An 18,427-nucleotide genomic window follows, 5' to 3' on the forward strand; every position below is an offset into this window, starting at 1 on the left:
CATACTGCCTTGTACTGAATGTTAACAAATACTTCTAAGATATTTCAGCCTAATTTTTATGCTGTTCTGCATGATTCTCACATATTAAAAAAACAAGCATTGTTTTCCTTATTGTTAGAATCTTGCTTTAAATTTCATTAAACTTGTTGCAGCATACCGAGTGTTCATGTTTCTGGTATGAACCCATAGGGGTTCATTTGAAATAGCTGGAATCAAGTGAGAAGGACACATTTTAAGACCATGAAGAGGTTAAACTGGGAAAGTACAAAGCTAGCCTGTAAAAAGAAGCAGTTACCATAGTAACTACTACATTGAAAGGTAGATGTGCCACCTGGGAGTTACAAAGCACTTCTTGAAAAATCCATGTGCCACTTTCCTGTTACAAAAAGCAGATGGAATATAATGTTCATTCTTTTTATTGAAATACTTCTTTTATTTGATGCATATAATTACATTTAAAATTTTCTGGTTTGTATTTCTTCCTCAACTTTGCAGAAGCACTTGTGTTACAGTAGAATTGAGAAAGAACAGTTATGTGTAGAAGGAGGCTGATGACTGCGTATCATGTAGAAATTGAACAGAGAGTATGTAGGTTTTCTCTAACCACCTCCTTTAATTTAGAAAGCAGCATGGATAGAAACAGAATGGAATTCATCCAGCTAGATTCCTGACCTGCACTGCCCCAGACATTCACACCATAAAATAACAGTTGCTCGTATAGTCCAGACACAAAAGCCTGAGTTTAGCATCTTAGTTTATTTTAACCATCTGTAGACTTACAGAGTTATTTGTTTTTTAAGACTTTAATTTGTTAGCTATTCTGAAGATACCCTTTCCTGGGCTTCAGACCATTTTTACAGGCCTTGGTTTGCAAACTGGATATGAAAATGTCTTTGGAATATTGTTTGAAGTGGACAAAATCTACAAGTTCCTCTGGAATTTTGCATTGTTAGATGTTGACATACTAAGTACGTACTTTGTCCAAGGAAACCACAGTGTTTGAAGATGCTGCACTTATTCTTGCTGTTCCTATGCAGAAGTGCAATTTGAATGTCAAGTAAGAGTTTCACAGCCAGATCTGCTCTTCTGATATTGATGCCTTTGCTACTTTCCCATCACTGAAAAGTACAAAATATACTTCTACTAAACATCACTGCCTCTGGTAGCACATGCCAGACCAAGGAAGCTGAAGTCAAGCTGATGCAGCTAATAACAAGCAGGAGGCTGGTTTTCTTCTGTTTTTCTCAGCCCTTATTTTTGGGGCTATGTAGTTAGGTTTGGCAATGATAGTGCGCTTGAGATACCTTTAAATTAATTTTGATTGAACTAGCCCTAACAAGGAGATCGTAAGTGCAGTTGAAACTACTGGGCAGTGTCTTGGCATGAATTTTTAATCATGTAGCATACATGATACAGTATTTTCTGTATGCTTTTTTCTAAGGTGTCAGTCTACAATTTTAAATAGGCAGGGCCTCTAACTGGTAAGGAAGATATCTCTATATTTATATATATTTAGAAGGCAGGATGCATCTTATGACATCTTCATTTTGCCTGTTAGCTGTATTAGCACTTTGAGCTGATTCATCATAAAATACTGAGAATACATTTAGAAAAGTTTGATGCTAAATTCCATGTAACAGACTGCTTGACTTCAGATAAAAAGTGCAAATTTGATACTGAACTGTGGGACATTTTTAACTCAGCTACTAAATCATTGCTATTGGAAGCACCATAGGGTGCTTTCTGGGGTTACAGAAATGTTAAGAAGACCAAGAAAAATACCATCAATTAAGACTTAAATTATACATTATGGCAAGTGTCTTACCGAATGTTTTGCTATCCATGCTCTTTTAAACCATTCCTATTAATAATGTCTTGTTTTATAGGTTAAACATATTTCTGAAGATCCACCGTGTAAATGCCCTAGTAAGTTCTGTGTGGAACGTCTTTCACAGGGAAGATACAGAGTTGGAGAGAAGATCCTTTTTATTAGGGTAAAGATTTTATTTTCACTTTTTTATTTTTACTTTGTTTTTACTTCACTGCTACCTTCCACTTTGAAAATTACTTCACTGATTAACAGGAAAAAATATTTTCTGGTTAACCAGAACTGACTCATTTTATGACACAACTGGAGAATAAATAGCCTACAGTGTGTCAACTGACTCAAGGAATTACTAGTATGTGATAAATATCCTTCTGACTTTAGGTCATTGAATTTGCTCTCTCTTGAATCAACTGCAGCCAAAAGAAAAGTCTTCAGAAATGGACCTGGTGATTCTCAGTTTGGCTTGAAGGAATATCCGCTGCATTAAAATAACTTTTCTTCTACTCTGTTTTGATTGATATTATTTAACAGGTCAGGAAACAGATCAGGTCAGGAAACAGATCAGAGGCTTCATGATCATTGAATTGCCTGGTCATGACTAAGATACATTGGTAAAGCAGCATGAGCAAACCATTAAGATGCATAGTACTTAATTTGATTAACAGATATTTCCAAACCCAGAGCTGTATTTCAGACTTTGTATGTAGAGTATTAACTCCCATAGCACAAAGTTAATCAGTATCAATATTTGCTAATATTATTATATGGCTGAATTTAGCGCATCTATACTTTCAAAGCTTAATTCTTCTGATCCACTTAATCTTCTTTATATATGTCTATGGTAATAATAATTGAAAATATGCTTATCTTATTATGTAGTTGTATGTTAAGAATCTGATTCATACTACGCTTCTCTTCATCTTCCTCTCCACATGTACAACTCTTGAATGTTGACTTGACACAATGATGGGTCTTGCTCTCAAATAACTGTTATCCCTATTTTGCTAAAGGCACATAACTGTGACCTGATAAAACTGAGCACTTGTAAACAGAAGAAGTCAGAGGGACTCCTTCTTATCTGCAGAAGTCAAGTTCCTGGTTCAACAAAATACCAGAGTGCTTATTCATTCATAAATTTCTGCTTAATTTAACTTACAGTGAAGTCAATGAAGCCAGGTAAGGATTTGGGTTTTCTCAGGAGTGTGAAGTTGGGAACATGTATAAGTACTGTGCTGAATAAGTATTAAGAACTCCTAATTAATTCAGTTATAGATCATAAAGAAGAAGAAATAAGGGATTTGTTAAATCTCACATATAGTTTGAGATTTAACATGCTAGTATAAAGGATTAATAGCTTTTCTGGTTTGTAGCCAGTGAGACTTTTTTTTAATTCTGGAGTGTATTTAGGTAATAGCTTTATTACTAGTTTCAAACCACTTTGAAAAAAGGTAATGGTTATTAACCAAAGACCTCAGAAATCTGGCACAGTTTAACATCTACATTTTCTTCCTTTTGGTTTTCATTTTAAAAACAGTATCAAAGTATTTTTAATCTTTTAATTTTAAGAAACTTGAGTTCTGCGAGAATGGTGAGTATCAAATTTCCTTTTGCTGGTTTTTTAGTTATGCAGTCTAGTCCAAGCCACATTTCATTCCAAATTTGCAAACAAAACATCCTTTTCATATCACACTTCTGCATTCCAGGTTGAATTTTGCAAAAAAAAATAACAGTAATATAGATTAGGTATTAAACAGCAGTATTAAAGACCATTCCTAGAAAACTTGTATCAGTGGAAAATTGCCGTGCATTTCAGTGGGAATAAGTTCATGTTCCTAGGTTTTAGAAGTCAGTTGTTCTTTGGTTTAGGTTAGTTTGAACTTCATTTCGGAGCACTTCACTGGATCACAGTGAGTTTTTACTCTTCACTCTACATGTTCATGTGTCTATAACTAGAGTTATTAGCCCTTCTTTGGAATCCTTTAGACACTTGTGGAAAAGCACATTTAAGATGTATAGCTGATTTTTAATTTTACTGGTATTTGACACCCTGTTTGATGGCACTGAGGTAGTTCCTCCTATGCTGTATATTCTTTACACAGCGTGACACAGTCAAGTACATGCCATTTTTACAGCCCAATGTGTTCCAGTTGAATTGAGATAAACTCTTTTGTTGTTTTAAGATGTCTTAGTATAGCCACTACTGTATTAGCCTATTAGCTTTTTCCAGTAACCACTATAGAATTTAAAACCTCTGTAATTTCAGTGATGCTACAAGTATGCCATGAAGTTAAAACCTATTAATTGATGGCTAAGATTATTTTTTCAGAACTTATTTAATAATATAAAATTAATATATAATATCTGTAATTTTTTTCTAATTCTGCTATTCTGTTAAGGAAAAAACCCAAAACCAACATACAAACCAGAGAAGAAAGTGTCCCCAGTTCCTCTTTTTATTAATTTATGTCTATATATGACATAAATGAACAAGGAACAGCAAAGCAAAGTAAAACATGGCAGAGCATGGATTTCATGCAAAAAAAACAGAGAAACACATGTCTCAATTTAAAGTAATTCTAAGGAAAGGAAACCCTTTGGAATATGTAGCAAAAAACGCAGGAGTAATGGTCCCATTAAAATTAATTTTTTTTTTAACATTGGAAAATATTTAAATTCCTAATAGAATTTTTAAATATGGGAATTAAAGGAAATTATTAAACTTCATTAAAACATTAAGAGACTTAAATCTCCTGATAAAATTGCATGCCCCAAAAGCGGGTTTTTGTGCATGAAGTGGTTCCATAATGCATAAACTGAATATGATTAACATAATGTTGTGGTGGCTTAGATGCTAAATATTTTTTTTCAATAAAAATTTATCTGCTTGTAGGTTTTCTTTCCTTCCTTCCAAATAGGAATGATTCTAAATTCCACTTACACAGAAAAGATGGAAGACATGTTTTATAGTAAAGGATTATATTTATAAGTTGAAATAAATGACCATCTTATTTAAAACTGAAACATTGGTTTACAGTTAGTGAGATGTGTGCAACATACAATGAATCATTTGCCGTTTCACTTTCCTACCATCCTACCATTATGCTTTAGTCTTTCAAAATGGAACTGAAAGAATACGTCTGTTTTTCAAAATAAAGAATAACAAGTCATGGAAACTTGTACAAATGCTTGGTTTATAAATTAGGAAAAAGAGTCACAGAGTTTGAAGTGCTTGCTTCTTGCAGAAGGCATAAAAGTAGTTATTAAGAGAGATTTTTATAGTAAGAAATGTCAGTCACACCTTTAAAAAAGTACTTTTTTAACAGTTTCAGTGACAAGAATTCTGTTTTCAAGTTACCTCATGTTGCATTGTATATGCATTAGTATGAAGATTTTGCACAAACTAACCAGTGTCTCTCAGAAAGATCTGTTGTTTTGGTCCATATCCATGATGACATGCAAACTGTTGGGAAATTATCTTTAGTGCAACTGGAGTCACATTAGATGATATAATGGGTCCTGGTTTTAAAGCTTCTGATTTTTCCTGTGACATATAGATTTTCTCTATCTTGCAGACCAGTTGATAAGTATGTGATTGCTCTTAAATGATTGACCCTGTATTCTAAATAATTAATATCATGTAACATTATTTTGCTATAGTAATAATAAAATGTTTATTTAATACTTTCTTCTAAATCCCAGGAAAGGAATGTTATTTACCTGCTACAGAACCTGTGTAGAAACTTTATTTTCAGATTCACTAATATAATATATATGTAATATATAGAATAGAATATATAGAAAAATCACTCTGCAGACAGTCTAGTATGCACTATTGCCTCTTCCTGGTGAGAAAAATTTACTTGTATATAAATACATAAGTATATTTTACTCCAAACCATCCAGATAGGGATGATGTACCATATACTATATAAGAACTAGAAATAAGGAGAAATAGAAAGCAGATTGATTATACAGACCACAAGACTCAAATGCTTTGTTCTGCCTTTCCAATTCAAATGCAAAAGTTTACTCACAGCTTTTGCATGGTGTGCTTCTGTCTTTTGTTTTTCCTTCAGCATCATTTTCCTAGTTTTTATTGTCTTCCTTATTCCAAAGATTTTCACAGTTCTGTTTTTCCCAGGCCTCTTCACTTCCAATCTGCAAAAGAGTTATGTTTTCAGTAGTGAAAAGCCTTTCCTAAGCTTTATCCATAAGAAATACCTTTTCAGGGTGTTTAAAACGTGAAAATCATGGGCAGATCAGGAGTTTTAATTAACCTAACTCCAAAGAAGATATAGTAGGAAGCCTGGGAACTTGTGAATTCTGAAAACAACTTGGGCCTCAGGGCAGCAACAGTCATTGGTCTCTTTGGGCTTCTAATCTCAGTCTTCTTGTGTTTGTAGACAACTACATTAATTCTCAAGTTGAGACTGCAAAACACCCAGGGAAAGGCATGTCTGAAGTCCAGCCCTAGTTTATATCCAGATAAAAGGTGGTTTTGGAGATCTTTCAGCTGGACATATCTTTACTCCGTGCCAATTCCTCTCCAATAGCTTTGCAATCACAGAATAGATGACATTTCAGTCTGGTGCTACTGAAGGTGGAATTCTTCTCAACCTTCTCAGGGCGCAGTAAAATTCACTCCACAAGACTCAAAAATTCTTGGGCAAACAGTGATACTGAGCGTGTCAGTGGAGTGGCTGGAGTTGCGTGTTGCCTATAGAACTGTCAGGAAATCTGTTTTATTCTATACTCCATTGTTAATCTGTTGACATTGGGCAGAACCCTGCCCTGCCTCAACTTAAGTTGCAGCTTGCTTGTTCTTTTAGTTACCCCTTCTCTCCTGACTCTTCCTTTATTATTTATTTTTTCCCCTTCCTGCCTTCAGCTCTTCTTATTTAAGGCTAGATGCCTCTATGGAACCAGAAGCCCATGGACATCTCTCTCTTCACTCTGTTCCTGTTTTTGCAATGAATAAAAAAGTAGCTAGAGCTCCACTGTCTGGTCCTTTGAAGATTTGACATTTCTAGTTAAATAGTTGACTGACTTTCACTGAGGGTTGTTGTTGGAGTTGAGATACAGAGTGTGTGCCCTTGTTTCTGATACTTAGTTTTAAGATCCAAAAAACCACTGAATTTCATATAACATGAACTTCATGAGCATGTTTTCATGGTGATACATGAAAACAAATGTTAAAATTAGATAGAAAAAGCTAAAAATGTAAGTGTGTAGATTAGAAAATTTTCTTAAGTCACTGGGTGAAAAAGTTAGTTTAGAGAACAAGAGACAAGATGGAGGATTTAGGGTGTTGTCTCTTGTCCCTTCTTCTTTCTTCTTCATGTTCTTCTCCTAGAAGTTTTTGAGTAATAGTAAGTGATTAAACAAAAAATGCTGCAGTGCAGCACATAGGTAAAGGGTCATTGGGTCATTAAGAAAAATAACATATGTATCCATTGTTAATTGAGTAAAAATAGGTATAAAGATAAAAGAACTGCGTACTTCGGGGCCATTTTGTGCATCAGACATGAAGTGTGCCACAAGGCCTTGTTTGTACCATCAGAAGAAAGAAATGGACCAGATTACAAAGATTAACTTTGTGTAACCAGCCTAGAAAGACCTGTCAAGTTTTGTGATGACCTTTTAATAAACACGAAAAACAAGATTCTAATGAACTGAGGGGTTTTCTTCAAATCAGAAAAATTGAGATAAGCAGGGCTCCCCAATAGGGAGGATCCCGAAAGAATTCAACCCAAAGAAAGCTGAGAAATCCAAGACAAAAAAGAAAAATACAGAAGAAATGAAGCAGAATCAGAGAAACAGAAAAAAGATTTTTTAGAGAAAAGTTACAGCTATCCAAATCCATAAAGTGTGATAAATTAAATAAATATTTGTTTTCCCCTCTTGATTTAATTTTCTACATTTTTTCACCAACATACTGCATTTGTGCAGCCATTGATGTTAATTTAGTGTCTAAAACTTTGAAAGGACTAATCAGAAACTTTTTACCAAAAAATCCCTTTGTAAGTCAAATTATTAGCTCTGAATTTAATGGAAAACTGTTGAAGTTACTCCTTTTTACTTTCACCCAAGTTCTTGTTATATTTGGTGGAAATTTTTTTTGCAGAATATATCTTTGATGCAATATTCAGATTCAGTGGAACTGACAGGCTGTGCAATAGCTCTACAGTTTTTCTCACTAGCTTAGTCTTTTTTGCCTCAGTGACCTCCTTCTGTGGACAATCAAATATCATGTCTTCTTTAATTCCCAGAATTAAATTAATGCATTATTGTACTATGAGAACTCCACTTGGAGATAAGAAAAAATTTTAGCAAATCGTACTGTGCTTTTTTTAGGGTGTAATACATCTTCAAGAAATGTAATATTCTAGTTATTGAAATTACTAATACACCTGTGGTAATTTTCTGCCATATTTATAATTTAGACTTCTAGAACTGAAGTTACAAGAATATTACATTACCTGAAATTAGTAGGAAGAGAATACTGCTGAGGAGGAGGCTAGGGTAGAGTAGTCTGAAGCTTTACGTCTAAAAGCATCACCCTAAAATTCAGCTGATTTTCATAGCAACAGATGAAGCTGGCAAAGCAAGACATTCCTCAGGTGCCTGAGTTTCTTCTCTGGCAGGAGTAAACCAGGGTAATATTACACTGCACACCAGCATTGGAAGTATTTTCTGCGTGGTAATTAATTGTACAAAAAATTGTCAATACTTGTAAAGATAAGTACAAAGCTAGAAAAATAGGTATTCTTGATCTCATTATTTTAGATTTTTTTTCCCTCAATACCGAGAATATAAAAATACACCAAATTATATAACTCTTCTCCTCTCCTTTTTTCCCCTCCCTTACTCCTGTATATAAAAGGTATTGGACCAGCATCTGCACAGCTAGGAACATATATAGACTGCTACTTGTGTCCACCATTAATCTACAGACGATTTTGAAAACAAAAACTTCTTTATTTATAGTGTATTGTTGAGAACTAAGGATTGGGTCCCATAAGTTTATACTGAAAATTTTAATGGGGGAAAGTATTTCCTGTCTCTTAGTTTCTTGTGTTTCTGTTAAATAGATTAGTCATTTTGTAGGAATCCATTTGACATTTACTAGACAATAATATATTCTACAGTAATGATGAGACAGCAGCAAGTGCTTGCAATTTAGAAAACACTTTAGTAAACCTGATGCTTTAGAAATTAATATACTGATATTTGTAGTGTTGCTGTTAAAGGATGGCACTGAGCTTTACATTTCTTTAAACTTCTCTGACTAAGTATGAGACTAATGGGAATTAGATTTAACAGAGTCAAGGTAAGTACATCTGTCTTTTGTAGAAGAATGCTAAAATATTTTTTAGGGTGAATTTAAGTTAATATTCTTCTCTGTAGGTTTAGATAATTACTACACAATGCTAATTGAAAAGGAAAAAAACCCACCTGATTCTTTATGATATACATTGTGTACAGTATACTTTTATACTGTAAGCATAACTCATGCTGCCATCTGGAGAAAGGAGCAAATGTGTTGGCATCCATTAACCAGAGCTTCTGCACTGTTCATAAGGGATTGTCAGTGGACATTTAGGATTCAGGCATAAAAATGCATTGATTATCTATTGCCATATTCCTTAGCTTTAGTGTAATACTCTTAGAGAAATCTTAGCCTACATGAGAGAATTTCCAGTTGGGCTTTGTATCTTGACTCAGGAATAATAATTCTGGCCACAATTTAACAAAAATGGTATGTAGGCTTTTAAAATATTTAATACTATGGGGTTTTACCTTTCTATTCCTAAAATAATAGGAGAAATTTAGAGTGCATTTAAAAAAATGTTTTATTTCTCTGTCATTCCCTTGTCAGTGTGAAAGCAATTTTTTCCTCTTGTTATATCCAGTTACACTTTCTAAGCATTTGTGTTGTTCACCAAAAACTGTATCTACTAAGCTCCACTGCATCTCTGGCAACATGCATGTAAAGGCATAAAGTACTTTTTGCAAGAAATTAACACAGCAGGATTTTATCCCGTTTGTTTAATGATGACTTTGTCCTCTGTGACACCTTCTAGTTCTGACCAGAGGAGAAGTAGTAAATATTTCCAAATCCTTTCTCATGTTGAAATACAGAACATTGTTTTTTAATGAGAGTAGTCATGATTTGCATGGCAGAGAATTTATCAACTAGTCTGTTCCATGAGGATCTTGTCTTTCCTAGCAGATGTTGTTGGATGCCCACTCTTTCTAGAGAGGTGGGGGAAGTTGAATTTTTGTTTTTGGTTTTTATTCTCTTAAAAAGTTGTTTTGTTTTGGGGTTTTTTTGTAGAATCAGAGGGATGCCTTCATCTCACCTACAGCGTCCTTTCAGTGGGGAGGAGCAAGAAATTCCTCTCTATTTTCTATGATGATGAATTGGATTGATAATTAAACTACAGAGTTATATAGCATTTTATATTATTTATCTTTCAGATTAAAAATGTAAAAATTTGTCAATTTGATATATTCTTTGTTATAAATTGTGGGGATGTTTTTTACATTGATTTATTAAGATTCTATTTTGAGATGTTATATTCCAACTTTAAAAGAAAAAGAACCCCAAACAAAACTTTAGCTACATCTGCGTCAGTCAGTAGGAATAGATTTATCTTTCAAAAAGTAAAAAGAATTATTTAACAAGAAACTCTCATGGTAGCAAAGGAATAAAACAATGAAACCTTTTATCCATAACAGCTACATCCTTTTAATTATTTATTAGTCTACGAGCCAAAGCCTAGGAAACAGTCACGATAAATTCAGTGTATCTCTCTCATATTGCAATAACATAGAAATAATACTCTTAGGTTTTACTGAATAATGCTTTTTCAGCACAGATTTTTTGATTTTTGTCTAACTACAAGATAAAAAAAAAGTCCTTTTAAATATAATTTGCTTTTAAAACTTTAGGATAGTATTAATAGCTGTTTTTAGTTCATATTTTAAATTCCATTTGTAAATAATTAAAGAAAAATGACTATCAAATATTCTTGCCTACGTTAAGGTAGAATTAAGGAAAGAGGTTTTAAGGTTAAGTGCACTCAAATTTGATTACATATGTTATTCTAATATAATGACAACTTGCCCTTGAAGCTATTTGTGCTGAACTATATAAAGTTTAGTTAATGATCAAAATACATGAACAGATTAAAATACAGGTTTTAGTAGTTCTGCACAGGTACCTGAATGATCCTAGACTAGTGTGTATTAGTTACTGTTTCTGCTTCTTGAGCTGGTCACCTCCTTGTATATCACAAAGGGAAATAGTTGTATCAAGTGACTATGCCAGTTCACATGGGATCAGAATTATGCTTCCATAGCACCTCAATCAGCAGAAATCACAAATGCCCAACAAAGGTCACCATTTGATCCTGACTTTCTTTCCTTTGATTTTGTTTATTTTCTTCTTGATATTAGAAGTTTGAGTCCAAGACCACTTATATGCTTTGTGCATCAAATAATGAATTTTCACTGAAGTTTGCTGTGTAGTTTCTCTTCTTTAGCAATAGAACATTAAGAAAACTATTACTGCATTTTTCCCTTGATGAAAAGTTTGTTAATTATCACATGAATGCTGCAGAGTAAGTACCAACTTAGAGATGGGTTCAAGTTGTTAGAAATGCCCTGAAGTTAGAGGTAGCCCACACAAGCCAAGGGATAAAACTTCTATCCTAATGTGGAATTTAAAGTTAAAACTGAATATGCAGTTTCCATTATTTATCCCTTTCTGAAAACAACATAGTTCAACATACTTCCAGAAATGCTTTTTTTGTGATTGTCTTCTAGTAATGAAGTATTTCATGGGGGGTTAGCTGTACATGCAAACAAACTTTCCCTTATATTTTGATTTTTAAAATGATGAATACTCAGATTTCTAAAACTTATTTACTACTTTTTTTTAACAATTTGTTTTACAAATCTCATTGAGATCTAACAGATGTAAGACTGCTCTGACACTTAAACATTGTTTTGCTTGTTTTAGTGGAAGTTTAGGAGCACTCCGTGTACTCTTTTTGTTGTCACTGATTTTTGAAACTCAGAACAAAACAAGAATACATTGCTATAAGGAAGTTTTAAACACAGAAAACATTTTCTTTGCCAAAGACTAGTAAGCTTGGGGGACGGAGTCAACTGTTATCTTAAGTGTATCTACCAAAACCCAGCAACTACTAAACTGAAGACCAGCTATAGATTGCTCACCATGTTGTAAATCAGCATCACTTGATACAGATTGCTTTATGGTATGCTATCATGAGTGCTTTCAACTCATCAGAAATGAATTTATATTAAGGTTTAAAACACAACTCCAGCTCCTCATCCCACCACCCCCCTCCCCCCACGATTCCACATGCCAGAACACTAGAATTGTCCTATTTTATTAAGATAGTATTTCAATCATGGCAACAGATGCTGAAGTGCTTTGGTTGTTATAAACACTATTTAGATGAATATATGCTATGGATTTTATTAGATATTTTACTAGATATTTTAGGTTTTGCAGTCCTAAGAATACACCTCTTCTCTAACCAAGTAGTTGCAACTGTTTCTGAAGCTTTTAAAATTTAGAAGAGAGCCAGAACTGTTGCCCAAAACATGCCATGTTAGGTTGTGATTGATTTGTAAATAATACTGAAATTAATTAAAAAGTAATTTTTAAATCTGCATTAAGGTTTTATCATACATAGACTCATAGAATGGTTTGGGTTTGGTTTGGTTTGGTTTGGACCCTTAGAGGTCATCTAGTTCAACCCCCTCCTGTAAGCAGGGTTACCTTCAGCTAGACCCGGTTGTTCAGCTGTCCAACATGGCCTTGAATGTTTCCAGGGATGGGACATCCACAACCTCTCTGGGAAACCTGTGCCATGGCTTCACCACCCTCGTTGTAAAACACTTCTTCCTTATATCTAATCTAAATCAACTCTCTCATCAGTTTAAAACCATTACCCCTTGCCCTGTCTTGTCACAACACAGCATAAGGAAAATTGCTGCTTCCTCTGCTGTGTTTACTGCCTTTAACAGTCTTGCTTTTCTCATATAATCTTTAACATATTACTACATTAGCTTAACATGAACTTTATTGTATTAAAGAGTAATTATTTATTCATAAGGAGACATGTTTATAACAATTTGGCAAGTGCATAACCATGATAATTTCCTGTCTCATTTCACGTAAGTTTTAATAATCTCAAAGACTTTTTAAATATAAAGGAAATGGGTCTCTGCCACTGTGTCAAAGTTTTTCATGTGTTAGACTGCCTGTAAAGGAACTGGTTTCTACCTCATCTGTGTTCTTCCCTTGCAACCCCCCTCATCTTAAATGCTTCCTTTTCCTGAATGTTTAATTTTTATTATTCCTTTTGAATGAAGATCTCAAGGAATACTTGATCACTATACTCTGAATTTCAATCTGGAACCCAGATACAATTTTGAATCATTCCATTAGAATAACAATGGATATGTGCTGGTGCAAGTGGTTCTAGTGTGACAGGAAGATTCAAAGACAGGTGTACCGAGGGCCTTTTGGATTGGCAACTCCTGGCCTCCGGGCCCTGTTCTACTAGCGTGATTTTACGTGGAGCATATCAGTAGATCACTTAAAGATGACCCGGCTAAGTCACAAAATGAGCTTCTAGTAGAATTTTTTTTTTTTTAAACTGACACAGATATTTAACCTTTTGATACCATTTTGCTCTAGCATGTTGCTTTCCCTAGAAGACATTTAAGCTCAGCTAAACTGGTATTGCTTCAGGCTCCAGAATACCTCCTGGTTTCCATCAAGAGAATACATAAAAAATTTTTTGAAGCAGTTATTCTTTTTACAGCTCAGGTTTCACTTTCCATATCAGACCTGAGAAACATTAGCTAGTCATTAGTTGCCATTAGCTAGCCTATTATATTCCCAGTTAAACTAATATAGCTCACTTATTTTCAGACACTGTAGTTGAAGGTAATATTTGAATAGTGTTTTGAACAATAAATTGAATTCTTTATATGGTAGGGTTTAAAAAATCATAATGTAAAACACTTCCCAGTCAAAATGTATGGATTTTAAATGTATGTGAGGTATTTTTTAATTTTTACTTTAAATTTTCTTTTAAATGTATTTCCGTTGTGTCTAAGGTGTGGAACCATAGTAGTATTCAGAATTCAACTCACATAAATCAAGTAAAATGATAGACTGCAAAAGGTTCAGGTTTTCTGAAATTTCAGTGGTGCTCATACAAATTTCTTTTACTTAAAAATTTACTCATGATTTACTGACTGGCAAGAGGGAGAAGGAAAATTTAGCATTTCATAAGGTTATAAAGAACCCTGTTTCTCTTTCATTCTCTCCTCCCCACCCCAGTTTCTCAAAGTATTGGCAATCTAAAGAATGATATCATGGCAATTTCATGCTGAAAGTGTATATTGTTCTCAAGTCTCCCTCTTTCTCTTTATTCTTTGCTAGACTGGTGGGATTTTTTTTTCCTGTTTTGTTTTTATTTAAATTTAATATAGTGTTTGCAAAAGATGCTAATAGAAATTCCTACATAAGACAATTCTGGGCATAAACTCAGATTTTGAAGGAGCCCATGAAAATCTGGTCTGGATGTACTGATAATTGTGTATAATTTTGTTACAGGTATAATGTAGCTAATTTACTCAGGGTTACAGTCTTACTGGCCTAATTTTAGAACACATTTCCAACTGAGGAAAAGTAATAGCAAAGGGGATGTGGTTTTGCTCAGGGGTTTTTTTCTTAGCTATTATCATTTTAGTATTCAGTCTTGACCTAGCCCTTAGTCCCTTGCAAACAGCACCAAAAAATTCAATCTCTGAGAAGTAAAGCTGGTTCTCAGTGCTTCAGGAAATCCTGTCAGTACAAAAAAGCTATTGAGGACAAGTAAGTAAGCAACCAGTGCTTTTGGAGTATCTCACTATATATGGAATAGTGTGGCAGAGGCTTTTTGTTAAATGTGCAAGGCATCCACATCTCTTCTTTCAGACTGGTGAAAAGCAACACGTCTGTAACATACAGACTAGGCTTATGATGGTGCTTCTCTAACTCTGTCTGTTCTCTGCTGTTTCCATTTAGTCCAAAAACTGGTCTGAGGTTTTACCCAGAGGAGATGCCTTAAAGCTCAAAGCTTTATGCTGTATATCATGGTGTCTGTGGCATTAAATCTTTGCTGTAGGAAATATGGAGATCAAGTGTTTGATTGAAGTTTGGCAATGTATATATATGTATATATATGTATATCTAAAATGTTTGTCAATGAGTATTTTTTGAAGCCAAGACTCTGCCTGTATTTGGCTTGGAGCCATCAAGTAATTTTTTGCAGAGTCTAGTGAATATGAATGTACTGTCATTTAATACTGCAGGAATTTTTATGTAATATGCCCTTTTTGCTAATACTGAAGTAGAGTCCAATTCAAAAACTAAGATTATCCTGATGATGAAAGATTATGTTGATGTGAAAATAGGCATACTTACATTTTACACTATGATCTTCACATTCATGTTTCTTTAACTGTTTAAGATTCATAACAACTGCTTAGTTGATACTTTGAGAAGAAAGTTACATGGAAAGAATTTCTCAGCACTGGGGCTTAGCATTAGCAAGGCTTGTCTAAGGGAAAGATCTCTGTAGCTTTATCTCTGTTTAGAGCTACTGCTTGGAGCTATCTGTGATGCAATTAGTACTAAAAGTCTTGTCCTAACAGTTAGTTTTGACTTTCAAGATTAACATAATAACAAAAACTATTTAAAAAGCAAAGTCTTTCTAGAACAAAAGCTGAGACTAGCTTAACAGATTCTTGAGTCTGAAGAAGCTTTGTTTTACAACACACATTCATTTTGCTTTATTCATAACGCAGATGTGGAAAAAATGTTATTAAGATTTTTTTGATCTACCAACTTAACACATATGCTTGCATTTAGGAACTCTTTTTTGCTTTAATAACCCATCTTACCTGGGCCTGGGGTACCTCATGTATTTTATGTGAGAGAATGTATGTGTGTGTTTGTGTGTGTGTGTACACAGTTACACATGGGTGTGTACAAATGTGCGTGTGCACACTACTGTCTGTGAAACCATAGTCCTGCATCAAGGACAGTTAATATGTTAACTGGCTAATTTTTAGACATCCAGGTGAATTAAAAGAGAACACTGTACCCTTTAAGTATGGCAAATGCAAGAAGGAAATAGTGATTTAACATTCTCTGTTTTGTCCCTGAGTTTGAAATATTTATGTCTGCATGCTGATTTTTAATCTAGTCAAACTGTTTTGCAGAACATATGCACTATAATGAAAAGTATCTATTAATCTGCATATAGGGAGAGACACTGTAAAAACAAAGATCAGTGCATAAAGATTCTGTAGAAATTACTTTCAACAGTGACAGTTAGGAAACTGATTCCTCAATAAAAATTTAATAAAGCTTTAAAGATTTAACAGAATTGTAGACAGTCAACTGAAATTTTTAGAAACTTCTAGGAAAAGGTGGTTCTAGTCAGGTCTGTGTTTAGAATGTGAAGTAGATACAATTCTGGACACACAGGGTTTCTTAAATGTTCAGATAGAGTATGCAGGTAGAGTTGTTGTGGTGCCTCTTCTATGATAACCTGAAAATACAAGGAGAGGTAAGGTTAAAAAAAATCTCGTCATCTCATAGATTAAGGTATTGGCTGGGGCACACCATACAGGTGTGGAACATAGGAAACACTGTCTACTCCACAGCTGAGATGTAGCAGCAATGAATTAGAGACAATATTTGAGAAGGCATTTTAATCAAGAATGTTTCCATTGCTTTTTCAGGCTTTACAGAAGCATCACCTGATCACCTTAAGAAGAAACCCCAAAACCCCCAAAAACCAAAGCTAACCACAAAAGCCCAAGCCCAACAAACACAACCCAAAAAAACCCTCAAACCCTAAACCCCCCCAAACCACCTCAAAACAATGTCATCATAGCATGAAGTCATCTTGTACTTATTCATTAAATTTTATATCACTCTATTGGAATATTATCAAAGGAAAATCTATTATTCTAACAATAAGTAAAAAGTACATCTCTGTAGAAAGTGAAATCTAAAGATGAAGTATTGCAAGGATACTTGCATACTTGATGTTTACATATTGGATTTGTCTAGCTCTTCCTTTTGTTATACTTTTTAAACGAATTTTACATAATTCTTGCTCTTGCAATTATGATTAAAAAGTATACATGCAGTAGAAGTACTGTTTCTGTTCCTATTATGTGTGCTCATTCTGTCTTCCTGTCCTGAAACACAGGACTAAATTTTATAAAATCTATTCATGCTTCTGAGTAAGTGGAAACTGGTTTGTGTTCTCTAAGACAAGAGAGTCAATATAGAGCCTAACTATACACAAAAGAGCACTGACGAAAACACCTTTGCCAGTAATCAGTTCTCATCCAGAAACAAGTTTACATACTAAAAGGGAAAGGATAGAAACTCTCGGCTACTCTGTTAGAGTAATCAGTGTCTTTTTGGCAACCAGCACATATTCCCTTTCCAAGATCTTTGCCAGAACCTAGAATGATCTTTTGGTATTTGCAGAAAGATATAAAACTGATGAGTGCAAAGAGATCCAGCATACTGAAATATATACAACGGAATTTCCACGTGACTGAATTGAAGTGCTGTCAGGTTACAGCTAGCGGCTATCAAAACTAAACTGGATTACTAATACTAACTTTAAATAATTCATTCCTGTGTCAAGAGAGTTACCATTGTCCTAAAATTATTAAATACCCCACATAAAATATCACAATATGAAAAACCTATGCATTCTTTTGATTGCTTCTCCTTTTAACCCCATCCATTTTTTATCTTTAAAATTTCATGCCAAGGAAGTGTGGTTTTTTTGGTAGCATTCACTGCACTTTAAATGGATTTCAGGGCTTGGCACCTGGTCAGCCACTAACAAGTGTCATGAAAGTAGAGTAAACTCCTGGAAAGCATTCCAAAGATAAACTTGTAATTCCACTGAACAAAAGTGCTAATATTACCATGATTTTTCCTGGATTGTGTCTCATGGAAAAGTGAGGATTACAAAAAAAGTTAGTATCAGATATACTGTCAAAGTAGGGCTGTGGAGAACAAGAACATCAGTATTTTGTCTTTTATTGCCAAAATTTACCAAAATCTTAGTTTCATGTCCATGTAAAATATGGGTCAAAACAGTTAAAAATTCGACATAAACACATCAAACTAGATGAGACTGATTTCAGCTGAAACTTATTTTGTGCTAAACTGTTTAGAAGAAAAGCCTGAATAAAAAAAGTTCTGAAGTGATTTATATCTGTACAGTTTAGGACATTAGTAAGATATATTATTGTGGCTGAGAAATAAAATACTTCTAATCTGTATGTTTAGTTACGTTCAGTATTAATGGAGTAATAGTGTAAGTGTGTACACATAATGCTGGTAAGGAGATTCAAAAAATGGGTGTAATGACTGTGGCAAAGTAGTGATGCGTATGAAATGAAATAGTTAATTTCAATATGTAAAATTCATACATTTTTCAAGCTTATATGCAAATCCTTAAA

At 34.0% G+C, this 18,427-nt stretch overlaps 1 protein-coding gene across 8 annotated transcripts in view; it reads left to right on the forward strand.

The window, feature by feature from the left end:
* GAS2 (growth arrest specific 2) overlaps window positions 1-18,427 on the forward strand; it is a 118,294-nt gene that overhangs the window by 48,049 nt on the left and 51,818 nt on the right. For 6 of the 8 annotated variants that reach the window (XM_005531582.3, XM_088057700.1, XM_088057701.1 and 3 more), the window contains one exon: window positions 1,887-1,994. In XM_005531582.3, the coding sequence (XP_005531639.1) occupies window positions 1,887-1,994 (108 nt within the window). Of the gene's footprint in view, window positions 1-1,886; window positions 1,995-2,838; window positions 3,005-16,672; window positions 16,720-18,427 lie in introns of those variants that run through there. The other 2 variants (XM_088057706.1, XM_088057705.1) reach the window with 2 other exon arrangements.

The sequence above is a fragment of the Pseudopodoces humilis genome, chromosome 7 (assembly GCF_049639895.1).
Source record: "Pseudopodoces humilis isolate 2021_Gansu_Grassland_sample_001 chromosome 7, ASM4963989v1, whole genome shotgun sequence".
In the NCBI taxonomy this organism is placed as follows: Eukaryota; Metazoa; Chordata; class Aves; order Passeriformes; family Paridae; genus Pseudopodoces; species Pseudopodoces humilis.